The sequence below is a fragment of the Salvia splendens genome, chromosome 2 (assembly GCF_004379255.2).
Source record: "Salvia splendens isolate huo1 chromosome 2, SspV2, whole genome shotgun sequence".
NCBI classification, from domain to species: Eukaryota; Viridiplantae; Streptophyta; class Magnoliopsida; order Lamiales; family Lamiaceae; genus Salvia; species Salvia splendens.
Window position 1 is genome coordinate 32,593,603 of NC_056033.1, and position 21,543 is coordinate 32,615,145.

The 21,543-nt window shown below is 38.5% G+C and overlaps 3 protein-coding genes across 4 annotated transcripts; 1 reads left to right on the forward strand and 2 right to left on the reverse strand.

The window, feature by feature from the left end:
- The first annotated feature begins 241 nt into the window (after positions 1-241).
- LOC121792220 (probable DNA helicase MCM8) lies at positions 242-7,495 on the forward strand. The gene is made up of 18 exons (XM_042190086.1): positions 242-523; positions 776-916; positions 1,000-1,111; positions 1,224-1,446; positions 1,534-1,697; positions 2,469-2,732; positions 3,388-3,483; positions 3,626-3,778; positions 4,380-4,450; positions 4,534-4,652; positions 4,903-5,032; positions 5,496-5,547; positions 5,623-5,776; positions 5,860-6,034; positions 6,454-6,624; positions 6,709-6,822; positions 7,021-7,118; positions 7,213-7,495. Exons 1-17 carry the CDS (start codon positions 338-340, stop codon positions 7,051-7,053), a joined length of 2,358 nt encoding a protein of 785 aa, XP_042046020.1. The 5' UTR covers positions 242-337; the 3' UTR covers positions 7,054-7,118; positions 7,213-7,495.
- On the reverse strand, positions 7,473-11,115 carry LOC121792217 (putative pentatricopeptide repeat-containing protein At5g09950). The gene has a single exon (XM_042190079.1). The coding sequence runs from the start codon at positions 10,831-10,833 to the stop codon at positions 7,618-7,620; it is 3,216 nt and encodes a 1,071-aa protein (XP_042046013.1). The 5' UTR covers positions 10,834-11,115; the 3' UTR covers positions 7,473-7,617.
- Positions 11,116-11,944: 829 nt separating this feature from the next.
- LOC121792213 (E3 ubiquitin-protein ligase UPL4-like) lies at positions 11,945-19,659 on the reverse strand. Of its 2 annotated transcripts, none has more exons than XM_042190073.1 (18): positions 19,447-19,659; positions 18,331-18,948; positions 18,096-18,206; positions 17,848-17,964; positions 17,581-17,748; positions 17,309-17,470; positions 16,729-16,881; positions 16,523-16,644; positions 15,326-16,421; positions 15,106-15,201; positions 13,703-14,911; positions 13,394-13,621; positions 13,184-13,288; positions 12,944-13,024; positions 12,771-12,839; positions 12,556-12,684; positions 12,385-12,468; positions 11,945-12,302 (listed from the first exon to the last, which is right to left on the reverse strand). In XM_042190073.1, exons 2-18 carry the CDS (start codon positions 18,934-18,936, stop codon positions 12,237-12,239), a joined length of 4,602 nt encoding a protein of 1,533 aa, XP_042046007.1. In that variant the 5' UTR covers positions 18,937-18,948; positions 19,447-19,659; the 3' UTR covers positions 11,945-12,236. The 2 variants fall into 2 exon arrangements, with proteins under 2 accessions (XP_042046007.1, XP_042046006.1); XM_042190072.1 differs by having other exon boundaries at positions 13,379-13,621.
- Positions 19,660-21,543: the final 1,884 nt, after the last annotated feature.

The following is a 21,543-nucleotide window of genomic DNA, read 5'->3' on the forward strand; positions in this document are numbered from 1 at the left end:
TTCATTGTATTCACATTTTCAATACATTGCATTGGTTAGTTAGCAAAATTACAAACTTAATAAATTTATAGTATAAAAATAATTAAAACATATGAATTTCATCAAAACAAAACATAATTGTGAATAATGAGAAAATTTGAAGAAAAAATAAATAAATTAGAAAGTTAGAAAGATACAAAATGGGTTGCATAATGGGAATATCTTCCAATGAAATTTAAAGAAAAAAAAAGTGGCCAAACAAAGAGGATTAGCTCCAAAAAGTTCCTCCCGCCAAACGAAAAAGGGCGAAAATTTGAATCCATCGTTCGCCGCTGCGGCCGCGCCACCGTCACTCGAGATGTACGGCCACCCGACAGAGAGTAGTAAAACGGTTACACGGTGGGCGGAGGATAACGGTCTGTGGCGCATTCTGGCCGTCTATTTTCCTCAAACTAGTGGCGACGCCTCAGACCACCGAATGCATCTCGCATCTTCTCTGCTTGATTTCTTCTTCTCTCCTCAAGGAAAAGAATTCGTCAGTCAGGTGCTTCTTCTATTTATTTCTATTTGTTTCCATCAATCTACTTTTACGAGGAAAATCTCCATATGAATTTAAATTCAACCGTTCATGTGGTTTTCCTTTTACTTTATTAGCTAATTAATTGTGCAAAGGGTCTGTTAATTTGAATCGAAACTTTGGCGTAGTTTGATGAGTTTTAGCTCGTTTTCTTAATCAATACAAGCAAGGTATTAATAGCAGGTTTCATTTAAACGAACTTGTTGATGTCATGGCTAGGTTAAAGAGGAGGATGGATCATTCTTCCTGCCTCTCGACTTTCAGCATTTTAAGAAAGCATGCAACATTGAAGAATTTTATGTAGCACTACTAGAAAAACCTAAACAAGCTCTGCTCTGTATGAGCGCGGCATTGCACAAGGTAATACAGATTTGGGACTCCTTTAAGCTGTGAGGATTGTTACCTTTGTGAAATGAATTTCTGTATACCGGTAACCTGTGTAGGTCTATTTTGGGAAAGAAGATCTGATGGAGGAAGGTGCCAAGGTTACAATCCGTCTTCACAATCATCAAGAGTCTATGATTGCTTTGAAGAACCTGAAGGCTGCTTATATTGGTAATTGCAAAACTTCTTTGGTTTTGAACTTTGTTTAAATCTATTTGTAGAAATGCCTAATTTAATTCTGCATATGATATGAAATGTAACTGCAACTTGTTCAACATCATAGACAGGCTTGTTTCTGTAAGGGGAACTGTAGTAAAAGTTAGCACAGTCCGGCCGCTGGTGATACAAATGAGTTTTTCATGTGCTAAATGTGGGACCACCATGACATGCGACTTTCCTGATGGAAAATTTTCTCCGCCAACAAAATGTGAAACTGTAGCATGTAAAAGCCGAAATTTCAATCCCATCAGGTCTACTGCTCTACCAATCGATTTTCAGAAAATAAGGTATAGTTCTTTACATATACATGTAAGTATATAAAAGAATGATCTCGACTATGGAAGTTCTACATCAAATGTTGTTTCTGGATTCAGAATTCAAGAGCTGCTCAAATCTGAACATCATGAAGAGGGGCGGGTTCCTCGGACAGTGGAGTGTGAACTGACCCAAGATCTAGTTGATGCATGCATTCCTGGAGATATTGTCACAGTAACTGGTATCATAAGAGTTATCAACAATTACATGGACATTGGAGGAGGTAAGGAGGGTGTACCGAAACAACTACAATCATTCCACAGCCTTACCAATGGAGTAGTTCATGAATCTTTATCCTTATTTTTATATTTTTTCTCTTTCATCATTTATGTTCTGTATCTATTACATAGGGGTCGAGCTGGTACCCATATACAGGATAATAATATTGATGGCCTGAGTTACTTTAATGACTTGTATTCTAGAGTCTGATGGATAAATCAAATAGAGGCTAAATGAGTTTGTCATGGTGCTTCCATTTACAGTCAGTAGTATATGTTCTGAAATGGTTGATATGTCTCAGTCTCACTCAGCTACGACTTGAAACTATTGAGTAGTGTATAGGCTGATTCCTTCGTAGATCTTTTAGATTTCACTGCTTACCATTGTAGTTTATTTCCGTCATATCTTCACAGCTAGTAGTTTGTGTCATAAAGGTGTCCTGAAGTCACTCTAATGAACTTGGAATATGTTATGTGTTTTTAGTACACACAGTTTATGCTCCTGAAACAAAATCATGCCTTTGAATAGTCTTGTAGGAGTAGTTAGGAAAATATATTTTCTTCATTTATTTGAAAAACAAGCAAATGATGGAGCTTAATCAAGACTCTTAAATTAGTTTGTGATATTGTGCACATTTCTATATGTTTGTTGCTTACTGATCTGTGGGTACTGCATATCTAAGTCACAATTTTGTTGCAATGGCCATGAGTTGGGGAAATGCCTACAGATTCAAAGTTGTTTCATGGTTTCTAATTTTTTCCCCCCACAAAATTAGGAAAATCAAAGGGGAAGAACCAAGCACTATACTATCTGTACCTAGAAGTGGTTTCAATAATAAATTCAAAGTCCCAGTCTGTGTCTGAGGATGCACAAGATACCAATATCAGTGCTAGGTCCTCAGAGCATTTAGATCTGTACTCATTTTCGCCAAGAGATCTGGAATTCATTGTAAAGTTCTCCGAGGAGCATGGTTCAGATGTTTTTCGTCAAATTCTGCAATCAGTTTGTCCATCCATCTATGGCCATGAGCTTGTTAAAGGTACATGGACGTCAATTGCCATTAATCTTCTTCATAGTCATATTTGTGCACTCACATCATGTTACATCTACTATCTATATATAATATCGTTCACGGGCTAATACATTCGACCTCCACAGTGAAATAACTTTTAGGTGTATTCAACATTACCATTGCCACCACTAGACTCTAGATCAGAAACAATACTTATGATAATGCAGAAATAGGAGAGACAGCACGTTTATTCAACATTTTATGTAATACAATCTACTTTAGGGTAGAAATAGTGAATTTAGCATGTTGTAATACAATCTACTTTAGAGTAGAATAGTGAATTTAACATTACAACACGCAACACTGTTTCCCATCTTATTCGCTAGGTGAATAAAAGAATTCTCCAGATTCCCCCTTGATCTAGTGTTCCTCTACATATATGGTTAATATGGAACGATTGATAACCTGTATGAAGGGGAATATGTTTTTTGTAGTTAATGGAATGATGCAATATGGTTAAATATGTTTAGTTTTGCATTCATGGATGAAATGTGTTTCTGTAGGCAGTACAAAATAATGTTTGAACTTCTGTTTTTTCTAACACAGAGTCCTAGTTATACTTGGTTTTGAGGATTCCACAGTTTAGATGTTGCAAATTTACCTTTTTTTTGGTTGGTCATAGCTGGAATTACGTTAGCATTGTTTGGTGGTGTTCGGAAGCATTCAATGGATCAGAACAAGGTGCCTGTCAGAGGAGATATTCATGTAATTGTTGTTGGTATGTTGGTTTTCTTCTTCTGCACAGATTGAAATCTAAATGCTAATACTTGTACTTTACTACATTTTCCATACTAGATACTAGCTTCAAGTTATTAGAGTCATTGTATGCGAACATTTGATGTTCAAGTGAATGTAACTAGGTGATCCTGGGCTGGGTAAAAGCCAACTACTTCAAGCTGCAGCTTCTATTTCTCCACGTGGGATATATGTGTGTGGCAACGCCACAACTAACGCTGGCCTGACTGTGGCAGTGGTGAAAGATTCGATGACAAGTGACTATGCATTTGAGGCTGGTGCACTTTCTTCCTTCTCTTCTATTTCCGTGTTGGCTGGCTCATTGAAATACTGTGATTTAGCCCTAGAATAAATAGCTTATCCGTGTTCATGGTTAGTGGAAGTGGCGCAGTGCTCTCTCTCTCACCCTTCAACATCACAAGGAACTCAAAAGAAGGCTTTATTGAAACATTAACATTCAAAAGTTATAGTAATAGGATTGTGAGTTGGAAACTCTTTCTTTTTGACAAGTTGCAGGTCATAAGTGAAGCAACCTCTGTATTGTATTTTGTTTTAAATTCTTTCATTATGATGATTAATATTTGTTCCAGCCTTCCAGGATCGTATATTAAAGAGTGTTGTTGATAACGGCAGTTTTTTCCAATAACTTAATACGCCCCGTGATAATTTCTAAAAGCAATATAGCTCTCTTTATATATAGGTCCTTAAACAAGCCTCTGATGATCTCATTTACCCAACACATAGTCTATTTGCTGTTCCCAGTGTCAAAATCCTTCATCTACCCAAATATATTCCCACACGGCCTTGTAGAAGTTTCACAGAGTGCCGTTGCATTCTGAAAACATCTTCATAGCTAAACCTAACTGGTTCAATTTACAGGCGCTATGGTACTTGCAGACCGTGGATTATGCTGTATTGATGAGTTTGACAAAATGTCAGCAGAACATCAGGTTTATACAGTCCTAATGACTTCTGAGGACATGTTTGTTTGCTCTCTAAATTAAGAAGACTGCTCATTGTCTGATGTATGCAGGCCCTATTAGAAGCAATGGAACAACAATGTGTCTCTGTTGCAAAGGCGGGGCTTGTAGCAAGTTTATCAGCAAGAACATCAGTTTTAGCTGCAGCAAACCCTGCTGGGGGTCATTATAAGTATTGAGCCTTCCTTTTGCCGAAATTTGATATTCTTCTTATGCTTGTGCTTTAATTTTGAAAGTTGAGAAACCCCAGCCAAGCAGCATCACTGGCTGCTCTACTTCTTCAAAAGCTTTACGTCTGTTTAGCAGTTACCTAAAGGACATACACAATTGTGATGTCTTTTCTAAATCGGACAGGATTTAGTTAAAAGTATAGAGTACTTGTGTCACTTATTTATTATTTCTTGTATTCAAACTCTATGCAGCCGAGCAAAAACAGTGAATGAGAATCTGAAAATGAGTGCTGCTCTTCTCTCGCGATTTGATTTGGTATTCATATTGCTTGATAAACCTAATGAGCTGCAGGATAAGAGACTCTCAGAGCACATAATGTCGGTAAGTCTTTGTGTGCATTTGGAACTAATGCATGAGTAGTAAATGATATGTTGTCTCAAACCTTTTACATCAACTATAATACTTTGTTGCACACTATTCTTTTGGCCACAATATGTACTTAGAAAGACATTGCATCTCAAATTTGAAACCAGACAACTGTAATCGTGTATGGAGGCAAAGAACAATATATGACCTGTTTATAAGCCAAGAAAAGTCTGTGCTCTGTGTTATAATGGTTCACGTGCAGTCGCTGTTAGACTGACGAGGACTTATTTTTCTGTGCTTCCGTGACAGTAAATTTTTCTCAAAGAGGCAGTTTGCAAAAAAAGAGATAATATTTGTTTGATTTTTTAGTTGTTTTAATGCAATCTTTTATCTCCCTTTTCTCCTTTCTTTGCTCTGGACACTTGTCTTCTCCATCAAATAATATGCTTCTTGGCACTGTCACATTTTCCTTTTGCAGCTTCATGCTGGCCATGGACAGTCCTCACCCTCTGGAAAGAGGTTATGCAGAGGTGATAATTCTGCCCTAGTTAATTCTTAACCAATCGGTTCTTTTGACACAATTTCTAACTCGTGGGCACTTGCAGAATCACGTAATAACAGAGGGGTAGATTTGAATGTAAAAAGTGGCTCGTTAGTTGCAAAGTTGAGACTTGATCATAATGACAGAGATTTTACTCCACTACCTGGTCCTCTTCTGCGAAAATACATTGCTTATGCAAGAACTTACGTATTTCCAAGGTGACCTCAGGTTCCCCTCAATTTAAAAGGTATTGTTGAATACTTGTGTAGGTAGAAGTCTCACAATTTTATCTATCATCTAGGATGACAAAACCAGCTGCAGAAATCTTGCAGAAGTTTTACTTGCGTCTGAGGGACCATAATACTACTGCAGATGGCACTCCAATAACAGCTAGGCAGTTAGAAAGCTTGGTAAGGCTGGCACAAGCTCGAGCTAGAGTGGACTTGAGGGAAGAAATAAGCACACAAGACGCTTTGGTAAATATCTTTTGGTTAAGGTTGCTAACACAAATCAGAAACTGAACGTACAATGTGATAAAATTCTGGGAACATGAAAGTCCTTTACCAAGTAATTACAATCACCTTCCATAATATTTATTTGACTTGCCTGAAGCAGAATCAAAAATCAGTGACTAGTATGACTGTGGAGAGTGCATTCACATTACAATTTTGGATCATATATTTACAATGAGAATCAGTCAAAGAACTTCAACGTAGGTGGATAGGATTTAGATAATGTGTGAGCCTCAAATACTATGTTCGGTAAATATGTGATCAGATCTTTCAGCTGTCATGGGTTCGCTTAAACAAATATATCATTCAAGAACTTCAGTTTCCTGATTTTTTTTCCTGCAGTTCTACCTTTTTAGTTCTGGATTTCCTCTGAACGTTTACAGGATGTTGTTGAAATAATGAAAGAGTCGCTTTACGAGAAGTATGTTGATGAGAATGGCCTTGTTGATTTCGGGCGTAGTGGTGGAATGAGTCAACAGAAAGAAGCCAAACGATTTTTAAGTGCATTGAACAAGCAATCTGAATTACAGCAAAAAGATTGCTTCTCTATATCCGTATGTAGACATATAAATGAATTCTTCCACTAATCCGGATTTAATTGAAAAGATTGAGAGAGTTATTATTTATGATTTGCTCAGGAAATATACAGTTTGGCAGACAAGATCAGCTTAAGGGTTCCTGATATTGACAGCCTCGTGGAAAATCTAAACAGTGTTGGGTATCTTTTAAAGAAGGGCCCAAAGACATATCAGGTAATCAGATAGTCTCTAACCCTAGTACTTCCATTTTCTGACTAGCAAGCAATGTTAAATACCTGTAAATAAGGAGTGCAGCATCTTTCACTTGCAATTTTTGGTTTTCCCATGCTTTGCCTAGGAAGTTCAATTAATGGTAGTAGTCGCTTTAGTAGGATATTCCCTCTCACCAAAAGTTCAAATATTGCTGTTCAGGTGTTATCATCGTCTTATAGATGCACTCAATGATCAAGGTCAAGATAATATATGTGACTGAGGCTATATTTTGAAGCCATTTATCCTCACTACACCTGGTAAGTAATGATTCTAAACTGCATATACGATACTTGAGAATCTTGACTTACTTCCTTTCTTACTTGTGTTAACTAAAAAAATAATACTGCACAGAATATGGCATGCTCCAAGAAGTCCAAGAAATGCTAAGCATATGGGGTGATAGATTCAACTTGTACAGATGACCCCCTGGTTTATTATAGTAGTAGACGAAATTTTGCATGTTGAATTCTTTGATTTTAATATCATAACTGTAACATGTTTTGAATGCATGTATTTGAGTTGGGATCAGGGTTTGTATACATGTCTCTCTTTACAAAGGGGAGAGATACTTTTTATTCCCAAATGTGAACCTAAACATCAAAAAATGCATATCAAGAAAAATGAGTTAAGTATATTCGAGGGCGTTATCATTTATACATAGCTTCAGAAACAGGAAATGTATTCTATGAAAAAATTTAAATTTAAAATAAGATAGAATGCAAAAAATGAACCTTGTTTACCAGCCCCAGACTCTCATCACCAGTAGTCATTACATGAACATTTGCCATCCGTGAAATGATGAAATCTGTTTGAGTCACGCAGCACAATCTGCCTACTCACAATCTTCGACACATACTTGAATGCTGAATGACAGTCTCCACAAACTCGAAGATTCTTCATGATCCTTATCGGCAGCTCCGATTTGCGGGTAAGAACGAAAGCAACGGCGAGTCTCTCACTGTGATAATTCAGTATCTCCTCCTTGCTCTCCACTTCAAGATCATACAGAGCATAATTCACCTGTGCCACGTATCCAGCTGCCTTCATTCTCTCACGCAGTTCACCAAGCTTCTCATATATGGCATCTGTGTCGGGATGGGACTTGTCTCCGGAGACGAAGACATGTATTCCATCTTTCATGGCGACCCAACTGCACCCAGCTTCTTTCCTAGCCGCCACCACCTTCATTGCATGCCGAGACTCTGCAACTCGCTCCCATTTCTGCGAAGAGGCGTACATATTAGCAAGAAGCACGTAGTTGACAGCGTTTTGAGGCTCCAACTCCTTCAACATCTTAGCCGCCCTGCTACCTAAATCCAGCAGGCGGCCGTTTGCTCGGCCGCAAGCACCAAGAACAGTCCTCCATATGAGGACATTAGGCTCTATTGGCATTCTGTTTATGAAGCTCTCCAGCTTCTCAAATTCGCCTGCTCTGCCGAGGAGATCTACCATACATGAGAAGTGCTCAATCCGTGGTTCAAGGTTGTGCTCTCTCATCATCGACTCAAAATGGTGATAGCCTTCACTGACTAATCCGACATGGCTACAAGCTGATAGGACCCCAACGAAGGTCACATGATCTGGTGGCTGGTTTTCCAGTTTCATCTTTGCGAATATTTCCAGAGCTCTATGGCCGTCACCGTGGCGTGCATAGCCAGATATCATTGAGTTCCAGGAGTACACATTTCGGAGAGGCATCAGTTCAAAGAATCTTGAGGCGTACTCAATCCTCCCACATTTAGCGTACATGTCCACAAGTGCACTCCCGATAACCACATCAGAGACAAAGCAAGCTCGTGCTGCACAAGCGTGGATCTCCATGCCATGCTCCAGTGTTGCAACGGAAGCACAAGCGCTAAGAACAGTGGCAAAAGTGAAGCGATCTAATTTTTGGCCATTGTGCAACATAAGCCAGACTAAATGCATAGCCTCTGTCAGAAGCTCATTGTGTATGTATCCTGATATCATGGAGTTCCAGCTGGAATCATCCTTCTCTGCCATTGTTGAGAATATTCTCTCACTGTAACTTATTTCTCTGCACTTTCCATAGCAAGTGAGCAGAGAACTTATAACGGGATTGGTATCCATAACACGGCATTTTATCGCCAGGGCATGTATTTGATGCGCAAGTTCGACGCAGGAAAGAGATGCAGCTGCTGCAAGAATGTTTATGAAGGTTACACAATTGGGGCTCCGTCCAGCTCGCATCATGTCTCTAAAATATCTGGTGGCTTCAGTGATTGATGCCTCAGAATCACCAAACGCCTTGACAATGATATTCCATGACACCTGATCGTGATCATGCATGAAGGAGAACAGCTTCCTGCACTCAGAGATACAACCAGTATCAGCATATAGTGAAAGAAGGGTGTTTGATACCGAAACATCCAAATTGAGTCCCAATTTCACTGCTTCTGAGTGTATTTGCTCTCCCGTAACCATCCAGCCTAGACTACTGCAAGAACTCAACGTGCTGATCAACGTGAAATTTGAAGGGATAAGTCCAATTCTCTTCATTGTGCGGAAGCTCAATAGTGCATCTTGAAAACTCTCGTTCTGGTCAAATCCAGAGATCATGGAACTCCATGAAACTGAATCTTTATCAAACATCAAGTTAAAAACAGAACAAGCATCTTCAACAGCACCGCACTTTGCATACATGTTAATCAAACTATTTCCAACAGAAGTACTTGAATCAATCATCCCAGTTCGCACGAGATACCCATGCACCTCCTTCCCCTTTCTTCTTCCTATTTCTTCACATGAGAACTCACCAAAGGCGCTCAAAAGATGAACATAGCTATCAGAATTTAGCCTAACCAGGTCCCTCGTATCCAAGAATAGCTCAACGGCTTCCTCTCCTCGCTTAAGCTTCACCAACCCAACCATCAAGCCGTTCCAAGAAACTGCATTCCTTGAACCCATATGCTGGAATATGCTCTTGGCCGTATCAACCACACCAGTCCTTGCAAAAGCATTCACTAGAGCACTGCCCACGTATAAATCTTCTAAAAGTCCAGACATCTGAATCTTTGCCAGCAACTGCATTAACAACAAGGAACCTTTCCCAGTACTAATGGACTCCGATACAACAGTTATTAAGCTGCCAAATGTGTATTCCGTAGGCCTAAAACCAACCACCGAACCCTCCTTTTGCATATCAGTGAAAAGACAGAAAGCAGAGTCAACATCTCCTCTCTGAGAGTAAACTGATATCATGGAGTTCCACGATACAGAATTCCTATTTGCTATCCCATCAAAAACACGGTGAGCAAAATCACTACCAATGGAACCCAGAATGCAATTACCATACATGGAGATCAAGACATTGCACACAACTACATCAAACGCATAAGGAGTTTTGGAAACTAAACCATGGATTTGCAACCCATATTTCAACCCCTCACTTCCCAATATCTGACAAGCCCTCAGAGCACTCCCGAGTGCATAATGGTTTGGAGTAAACCCTGCAGACACCATTCTTCCAAATGCATCTAAAGCCTCCTTAAAATTTTCACTATGAGTGTATCCAGAAATCAAACACGACCAGGTAACCGAATTTCTATCAGGCATTTCATCGAACACATAATGAGCAGACGACATATCCCCGCTCCTAGCATAAGCAATGATGAGCGTATTTCCCATAAACAGATCGCCAACAAACCCATCCTTGATTACATGTGAATGGAACTGCTTGGCTTCGAGGTCAGATCGACAAAATCGGAACTTGTCAATCAAAAGCTCGTACTTGTGCGATACTGAAGATTCGTGCATTTCAAATGGATTTCCAGCGACTCGGTCGTGGTTCTCAGCACGCACTTGTTTTTGCTTTTGGTCGTCAAGGAAAGCGAACGAACGGCGGCCTTGAGCTGGGTTTGAGCGTATAACTGCGGCATTGGCGAGATAAGTAAAAGCCGAGTCTGCCGAAATGCAGGTGCAGAATAGCCGGCGCGATGATGAAGGAGGAAACATTGAGAATGCGTAATTCTAGGGTTCATGATTCTCTTGCTTTTAATTTATAAACAACAACGCCAACGTTAGATTATGTGAAGCGGCGCGTGCGCAATGAGGGTGGTGCATGGAATTCAATCCTCTCCAGAACTCACGAACAATAAGATACACCTTTGTTCGGTCGGAGAAACCTTCGATCGCGGCCGTCTGCATAAGCAAGCGGGCGGCGCAGCTTTCATCTATAGTACTCCGAGGCAGCCGCCGTAGTTGGAGCTTTCGTCTTTTAGTTTTAGATAATTTTAAAATTCAATTTCTGATACCTAAGTAATTTTATTAGCATCATTGAACTTCCCTCTAATATGCAGTACTTTAGTAGTAATTTCTTTGTAATTTTTGTTTGAGTCAGTTTTCATTTTACTTCGTCTTTATTCTTTTTTTTAAATATTGTTATCCTTTTTCTTTTGATTTTGTAATCTAAAATATGAATTTAAAATCAAATTAAATTAATTTTTTTTGCAGATTTTAATTTTTTGATTCGGTTCGAGTGTATAAACCAAAAAAAAGCTGAAAAATGAATTTATATACTTATATATCATGCCTAAAATAAATTCTATTTTGCTAGTTTATAGTACTAACATATGTTATGATATTTATATTATGCTAACTGATTCATACGTAATTATAGAAAATTAATTTTCTGATTTTCAATTTTCTAGACATACATCTATCCAATTTTAATCTTTTGAGTTCAGTTTTAGTGTTTAGATATCGTTTTCTCAAATTTATTGGATACTACATTAAGACAGCTTCAATTTTTCGATTCAAACTGATTTTTGTAATCCGGATATCAATTTATTGGGTTCAATTTTACAAATAACTTAGTTTGATTGTAAGTTTCACAAAAATTTGATTTCGGTTTGGTTCGATTTAGACAAAAATCGAAGCTTAAACCAAATAATCACCTAGTAGTCAGGGGTTCAAAAGATAGTAAGAGAGAATTTTAAAATGCTTCATTCACTGCTAGAAAAAGGGTATATAATGCAATCCAAATTAATATAAACAAGAAACTAACAATGATATTGCTTCAAGAACAAAGAAAATAATGTAAATGAATGCAATTGGAATGAATAGCTAGATAAATACTATCCATTTGCTTTGAAATGACAAGAGTTGTAACAGAGTATTATGATCAAAGAAAACTGTACATTCTCCTTGGACCTCGTAGGCTTGTGTTGAATCATCGAAACCCATACCTACATTCATCTCATAACGGAGGAAACTGTAACCACAATCATGCCCATGCCCATGCCCACGCCCACGCCCACGCCCACGCCCACGCCCACGCACCACATCTAAACCAACCAATATTTACAGCACCAGCTAATCTAAATCCCATATTCACACGCTATATATACCTCCAGAGATCACGACAGGTGGAAAGACCCTTGCCCTTCGGTTATGGCATATAGTAGCTTTTCTTTCATAACTTCCTGCAAAATGCACACTTGATATTTAAGTATATCCATCAATGGAGAAATGAAGAAAAGACAAGCAGAAGAGAACAGGACGAACTTTAGAAGAGTATGGAGGAAGCTTCAGATAATTAGCACATGTCATTACACTAGGCAAGTCAGCATTGATCTCCTTGCTGCAATGCTGTTAAACAATCGAAGTACCAAACAAGTTGTCATTTAGTTGGCAAAATATACAACAGAATAAGCAATGAAAACCCTCAAGTCCAACCTTCCGAACAATTGTCAGTTTAGGGTTAAGAGAAGCCAGTCCCCCGTTCGGAAGCCGGGGTGCACCTGTCACAAACTGCACGAATGCTCTTTGCTGCTCCAGATCAAACTCTAGCATGATCTCCAGTAACTGGAAGTTGTAATAATTAACAGTTAAACTACAAAGCTAAGGATATCCAACAATTAAAGCAACCAACACATTTATACATTACTTACATTCACAATTGGAGAACTGCTAATAGTGTAGCCATGGTCAAATTTGATGTGTTCCAAAAGTTCGTCCGACTGTATCAAAGAAAGTTAGGGGGGCCTTTAGTTCTCTTCTCAGAACAAGCTTGCAACTAATAGAAGTATGTTATATGAGTTGATAAAAAGTATTATCAGCATACATTCCATAGTACATGTTCTCCACATAGTAAACGCTCCAATTCTTCTTCTGTGAAAACCTTAAGATGTTTGATAGGGAAAACCTGAAAGCCATGAAAAAGAGAGGGCAATAGTAAATGTATCCACTGAAGGAATAATGTACAGCAAAGAAATTGCTTTCATATGGACAAATTAAATGTGGTGATATATATCCACTGAAGGAAAATTGCCATAAACGAAGAAAAGGGGGGGTAATAGTAAACCTGATCAAAACCCAACTTGAAAGCTTCCACTTGTCTAGAAATTCCAGATTTCACTGTCGCATCAACAATCAATGTAACATATTCCTCCAAATTATAAAGATTTACCTAATAGAAGATTCCACATACATTTGAATAAAATTAAGTATTCTATGATGTTTTAACAATAATATCAGAAAAATGAAATATTTTCAAAACCATGCAAAAGCCAACCATCTTCGACTGAGATTCAGAATTAAGTGCATAATCTGGATATCTCGGAAGTGTAAAATCAAGGCACAGGTCCTCAATTTTAGTGCTCCGCAAGCGCAAATCGAAATCATGCACATTTTCTTCAGGATGTGATGTCAAATACTTATTCCTTTCTATAAGAGCTAGGAACTCTAACAGTGTTCTACCAAGTGCAGGATCAAATGTCTGAATATCATACAGATCAAGTTCCTACATAAAGGATGTAAAAACAATCAGATGGAAATTTGGTAAATCAAAGCAAACAGTGGTGAATACACGCGGCTTACTTACCTTTCCCAGAATAATTTTATAGAAGGCCTTGGAGAATGGAAGATCTAAAACCCTACCATCTTGAAGAGCTTTGGCAACTATCTGTCCCAGAAGAGAAAACTTTCTAATCACTTCTGAGTATGTAGTGCTATTTGCTGCAGTTAACGAAGGCGACCATGGACAAGGGACAAGTCCATAAGGAGCCACCAAATAACCAGAATTCTCAGCCTCTGAAGAAGTTCTGCTGTGAAGAGGGACATGGTCATCTCTCCACATACCTAAGCCACTACCCTGAAACTCGCGGCAGACTAACGTATAGAACTCCAATGTTGGACCAAGACCAGTACCCACCTCTTCACTATACACCACCTCAAGAAGAACCTTTTGGCGAGCATGAAGTTCCATCATCTGGCTGGCGGATTCAAGTATGTTGTTTCGATGAACCAAAATCTTCTTGCGAGGAAGGCTTCCATGATTTTGCTGCCTGCCACTGGATCCTCTAACATCATCATGTGAATCTGAATGAGCCTGATGTGGCAATCGGCCTAATGCAACCAGGTAAAAATACTTGCACCTCGCTTCAAAGCTAAACAGGAAGGGGCACCAAGCGATCAACTGGCTACACCAAGCAGGCATGGCCCCAGCAGAGACAGCCATAGGGTCTCGCATTTGCTGTTCTAGCTTCTCTGTTAACTTTTTGTTAACAAATTCATTTTGGGGAACTTCATCAACAGATAAAATTAACTTATCAAAATTATCAATTCCCCCTTCTGCAAACTCAGATACTCTAGCACGATACATCAGATAAAATCTCAATCTATTGATGCCTTCCATCCTTTTCAGAAGGGATAATATATCATAAGTCGGGCCCGACTTACCCAAGTCTTCTTCAGAAGAAAATATGCAAGCAAAATAGGGAGAGTGAAAAAATGAGGTTCTTCTACATAAGAAAGAAGATAGAGCCTCATCATGACTATGTTTAGAATAACTTGGTTTCTCTGTCATATCTCTTCTGTAAGTTACTTTGTGTGTACGACTCCACAGGCTTGCACTTAGGATATTATTTTGTCCAGCTTCAGTTTGCTGTTCAAGAATGGATTGATACAGTGTCAGTTTTCGGTTGAGTAGCTGTCCTTCCAAATAAAATAGCAAGTTCGAGGAAGTGTGAACATCGTCCATGTTGGAAACACCACCATCTTGCAAATCGTTATGCTCCTCTTCCTCATGAACCTTGTACAAAAGTAGGTAACAAAGATTATAATTATTATACTAATACTACAAAATAGCAGAGCAATACTTACATTAACATGGTCAAGTGAAACTTAATTGAAAAGCACACTAAAGACTACAGGTCACGGAGGGGAAACAAAAAGAGTGAATATGGATGCGAAGACAAAGCAACCATCAAGAAGTAGAAAACATACTGTTTGAACATTGACTGTATCTGCTGAGTCCAAGGCTTTTTCTGGAGAGCTGGATGTCTCCGCGGGTGAAGAAAACACCAGATTGGGGTTTCCCTCCTGCAAGGAGGAAAATGAGGAAAAGTTAATTGCCATGACTCATGTCTAATGTATTATCAGGTCCATTAAGCAGGCAGCCACAATCTCACAAGCCAGTCAGCATGAATTAAAGACAAGAATAAACCTGCGCTTTCAGAACATCAACTAGCATTTCTGCTCTTTTTATTTGGGAAGAGGTAGAGTCTGATGGTGAATGAGAGCATGAGCCACCTTTCTCCTTTAAATCATCAGACTCCATTTTCAGATTCTTAGTTTTTCTAGTTTTCACCCTAGGCAGCAAATATCCTTCAATCTCATCAAGAGGTACGAAGGGGTCAACATTGACAACATCTTCTACGTAATCCTGTAGACAGGTTTCCAGACTTCCCTTCACAAACTGCACTTTCAGACATGGATAAGAAGTACAATGCCCATATGGAATAGTGGCATAAGAGTTCCTTCGCTTATATGTATGGCTTGAGATGACAGGGAAACCTTCAACTGAAGAAAGAGCAATTTGTAATCTCTGTACTATGCTTAACAGTGGAGATTCCTTCCGAGCTGGGTCAGCACTAGTCAATAATAGTCGTCCAATAACCTCAAATCTTTTTTCCGCAATATATGAGTACTTTTCCACATATTCTCTTTTAAAAAGATTGATAGCATTTGTTAGGTAACAAACAAATGCTTTTATAATTCCACTCTCCACAAACTCAAATGTGGAGATAGAATCTTTTTCATTAAGCTCTGAGATTATTTTGTGCAATAGATTGAAAATGTCTTCTTCCTGCTGACTAGATGTCGCATCCTCCACTGACTTGTTTAATAGAGTTGTTAACGCAGTGGATAATGTTCTGAGCTTCTGAAGAATATCAGTTACTCCTTTCTCAGGGTTCACCGATTCAGTTTCAAAGTAAGTGGCCCATATATACTTTGCTAGATTCTGAACAGTATCATTCTGAAGCGTGCATGTCCTGTTTTCTGGTGACTCTGAAGACTGGCATGTATCAAATGCAAAACACGGGCATCTTTGCACGGCTCTTGAAGCTATACCATCAGAAATAGGAGAGATGTTCGAATGTTTATCTGGAGAGAGTAGCCCATATATAGCAAAAAGAACACCTTCCTTTATAAAGGAATTCAAGTATACGTGTGGAAGCTTGAGCGTTATAGTATCAACAATCTGAAGGGCTAATAATACCACATGGTGCTCTTTTCTTGCAAACACTCCAGCCAAAAAACTGATATTCAATGAAATTAACATGATTAGGTCTAGAAAAGAAAACAGAAAAAATTGTAGACAGTTAGGTTAATTATAACATAGAGAAGAAAACTCGTTCACCTTGAAAAGTTGGCAGTTTGTAGCAAACTACGAAGCGCGTCAGATGAGCTGAAATGAACTAACTTATTGATAACAGAAAGACAGCCGTAACATATAAACAGATTCACACCAGAACTGACCACCTGCTTGAGGGTGAAAACGATAAGTAAGACTAGGAAAGGAAATGAGTCAACAAACAATTTTAGTAAGATATGGCAGATATCAACCTGAATTAAGATAGGGAGTAAATCAACTCCAAACTTATGCAGAATATCAGGATGCTTTGAAAGAAAAGCTTCTTTATCTGTCTTCTGTTGATTGTCCACTTCAGCAGTAATTGTTGGGAGAAGCTCATTCAATAATTTTAAAACTTCATTTATCTGAAAGTTAAGATAGAAAGGACAAATGAGTACTGTATAAAATATAATGATTAATGACCAAAATGTCAAATAACATCTTATGTAGCTAAGTAAACTGATAACACCTTATAAAGCAAGAACAAAGAAAAACTATCCCCATAAAAGCTGACGCAAATAAGTCTACACTTCAAACTAATAGAGTTTGCCAGGGTAATTGACATTAGACTTTCAATTCTAGTATGTAGGAAGTGGCACACCAAGTACTGGCCCAAAACATTTGACCATAGAACCCAACTTCCAAATGACCCTCATCACCTTTCTTCAAATATTGAATGAATAAGCAGTTAGGATACAAGAGGACATTTGCATTTTAACTATGAGGAGACACAAGTAACAAGACGGATACAATTCAAATGTGTGTGTGTGAGAGAGAGAGAGAGTAGCCAACCTGGCTCTGATGCCCATCCACCAGAGAGGTAGACTGCATTCCATGTGCAAGATCATAGGTAGATAGCATATCCTTGACAATGGTGCTTATGTTGAGCTCAAAAAGTGTCCTAAAAGCAACAGTAGATCCAGTAGCCAACTTGATGAGTAACCCTATCAAGCCCTGCCAACCAAATCATGTACTTTTTCATTCACAAAACATATAATTGAGGAAAACCACAACTCCCTAACAAAAATTGGTTTGTAGTTGAGAAAAAGAGAAACTTTGCTTACAATGTATGTTGGTTGGGATAGGGTTGTTCGACTATTTAACCCTATAAGATGCAAGGTATGCTCAACCAATCCATGCTTACAGATGTCATCCAGCATATGAGTAGAAGTTGTAGAACGAGAAGCTTGCTCCCCAATTTTAATTAAGCTAGTCGCAACACTCTCAACAAGCTAATACACAGCCACAAATAAGTCCAAAGGATTAAATACTATAAACTGAAATACTACAGCCAAAAATTTGTCATGAATGAAATTTTGCAAAATGAATACCTGTCTATCTTCATACTGGAGAAGATTGCACAAAATAGGAACTGCCTCCATGAAAAGTGGTGGAGATTCAGAAGACAGTTTCTTACATATATTTACCACAGTAGACAGTGCAACCCTCTAGCATCCAAGAAAGCAAAGAAAATTAAGAAGTGGAAAAGGCATCCTCATATCAATTGCCATAATAGAGTAATGAGGTCATGAACTCTTCAGTAAAGAAGTATTTAGTGTAATGGTGGTAACTTAAGTACCTGTACGCTAGTCGAGAAAAAGTCAATATAACCTAAAACAGCCATCATAGCGCCAGATTGTAAGCAAGCAACTGGCTGTTCGCGTGATATTTTCTCTAATGCTTGCAAGCACTACATTGAGAACAGAGAACACAAATGCCAAACTTTAAATTTGTAAAAAAAAGGAGGATGTAATACCACTGATAGTTAGTACAAAAATTAAAATAAGTATCCACTTATAGTTTCAGCAGCATACTTGTTCTGCCACATCCAAGTATTCAATGGCCATTAAATGTTGACAAAGGACTGGAACAGCATCGTGTCTCACAATAAAAATTGAGGATCGGGGATGAACGTCGCACAAATAAGTTATGGCTCTTATAGCCAGAAGCATTATATCTGGATTGCTCTCATGCCTTGCCAATCTAACAAGCAGAGGTGAAAAAGAGTCCACCATCGGACTTGACAAAGAACTATCACTACAAAAGGACAGCAACTCACATAACTCTGTGAGTTGAGCCAACTGCCCTGATTCCTCAACCTCCTCACTCAAACCTAACAGAACTGTCTTAAACTTGCTTTGATCACTCAATGATCGATTCCTATAGTAGTCATGGATGCTATTATCTGAATCACAAGAGCCATCTGCGAGTTCCTTCTCACCGTCACCCTCTGATCTAGTTGATCCAGAAGTTGAGGACGACGTATCCATGTCAGCATCCTGGGCTTCATGAGCAGTACTCGTCAGCATTAGAGCAGATGAATTGGAAGAACTTGGTCGGAACTCCAATGAATTGCACGCACGCTTATCTGCTGGCAATTCATCCACTTCTTCATTTCTTTTTTGACCTCGACTAGCCATTAACCAAGGCTACTGCGCACATAACAAAACTAACAGAATCAAACTCATTGAAAACGCACACACATCAAATTCACACAGATACACACAAATGGCTAAAACAGAACTCAAAAGAATTGTGTTATCCGACAGATTTATTCAGCATAAAAAAACCCACATTAAAAGATCGAACTCGCTTAAGCTCAGAACTTAACAAGTTCAAACCAAAAAGAAGTCGTAAAAACAGAGAGAAACAGAGCTTGCAGTTTGATGAGTGGCCAAACAAAGAAATAGGCAGAGCAACCCGAAATATAAGTCTAGAATTGACTTTGCACAAACCAAAATAGTCTGATCACTCGTATGCAGATTAAAATCAACCACGATAAACGAGATAAAACAGAAAACACGAGTCTTTATCAATATAAAAAGTGCAAACTGAAAATTGATAAATACTATTACTGAACAAAAACCACAGAAACAAAATCGAAACTCTGATCAAAGCGGTGTTCAGTCAGTCCATCTCTTTTTCTGTACCTAGAGGTCTTAAAGAGCGATTGATCGTGAGAACGTATTCAAATCCTAGGGTTCTATAGCCAAATTCCACCGCCAGTTGGTATTTTATAGCGTGGAAAAAGGAGTGTATGTTGTTATGTACATTATATATGCAGGTGAAGAAGTATATGTAGATACGGAAAGAGATTACAGAGAGAGATGGTGATGATGGTGATGATGATGGAAATGAGTTTTTTTAAATGGAAAATTAATTAATTAAGTAAATAAAATATTGTATTAACTCAGTAAACAAGATATGATAGCTATAAGGATTTTCTGTTTCCGATTAATGGTGGGTGGCCGCTTGAGACACGTGTAAGGCTACGATCTATTGAGAGGTTTTCGGGTTATTGTTGCGGCCTACTTTGTTTTATTTGGGCTGGGCTACTCATGTCTATCTTCAGGTGTAAGTGTGGGCCCATTACTGAAATATTACTATTCATGACTTAATTAAGATGTTCAGAGTTTTGATGGATTTTTTAGTAAATTATGTTAAATATAAAAACTAGGGTAAATGTGAGATTTATTTCTTAGCGGATAAAGTCAAATCCTTCCGAGGATGTGAGTTCTCGCTCCAAAAATAATAAAGATTTGTTTTTAATGAGAATATTATGCAGGCAACGAAAAATTACTAATATAACCGAAAAAGATTAAAGGAGAAAAAAGCGCCAGGCGAATACTACTTCCTTCGTTCTATAGTAATAGAGTCATTTTGTATAGAGTCATTTCCCTTTTTAGTAAAAGCCAACACATTTTTACACACCTACTTTACCCTCTCTTACTTTATTCTCTCTTCAATTTTCTACCTTTTTCATTTTCCACTTTATTTAACTCATCTAACACAATTTTTCTTAATATTCGTGCCGAAAAGAAATGTCTCCGGAACGGAGGGAGTATATGACTGGAGATAGATATACCCAAGAAGCTTCTGTTAATAATATTTTTGTAAAGTGTAACGAATACATAATTGATTGTAAGTTGTTTCTGATTAAGTATTGTTTGATTTTATGAATTTTTTTTTTTGGGATATAGTTAGGAGTGACTAGTGAGGGTTAATTGGTTATCAGTTAATTGAAAAGCAACTTGGTCCATATCTCATCAATTTTAATAGAGTACGGATATGAAGGGTTAGTTCAAATTGTTTTCCAATATAGAATAGCTGAACTTGTGGCTCTACATCATGGCCTATAATTATGTAATTTGAATACCCAATTTTTCTTTATATTTATTTAATGATATACTCATTGATCTACTGTGCATTGATAAATGACTTGTTATTTGAATTTTATAAACATTTTTTTTTAAAAAAAGATGAACTTGTAAATATGATATAATCACTTGGTGTATCGTGATTCCAGATTCAAAGAGAGAGACAGACAGCCTTTGAAAAAATCCTGAGAAGTTGAGTGCGATAGTTGGGAGGCGAAATGATGATTGAACAAATTATAGAAACCGTATTGAATAGAAAAAACTTATCATAAATAAATACTCCTAAGGCAACCCGCAACGCGTCACGCGGGTGGCCCGGAACCAGTCACGCAGGGACGGGACGGCAGCCCGACGCGTTGCGGCGCCCCGTCACCATCTCGTCACGAAGCCCGTTCCGCTGGGACGTAACGCGGGACAGCTCGCCACGCGCCGCGGCGACGTGGCGCGCTCCCAGGCCATGCGTGACGCCCACTCGCCGGCCCGCGAGTGGGCGTCGTCACGCTGACGCAATAATTATTTTTTTAAAAAAATCGAATTAAATAAAAAAAATAAAAAAAAGTGAAACGGTAATGTTACCGTTTAAAGAGTCGTTTTCAATTTTTTTAAAATTTTTTTACTCTATAAATATTCGTAATTCATCCTCATTTCACACACAACTACACATATATTCTTTCAAATTCATCTCCATTTCCTCTCCAATTTTCATCTAACATCTAATCACAAAATGTCCGGCGACGGAAATTCCGGCGGTGGCGGCTCCCACGCGTGAGATCTCAACGCGTTCGGCGACTGGGGGAGCATGTACAACACATTGGGTGGTTCCGGTTCGTCGACGCCAGGCACCCAGGGTTCGGGCACGCCGGGGGGTAC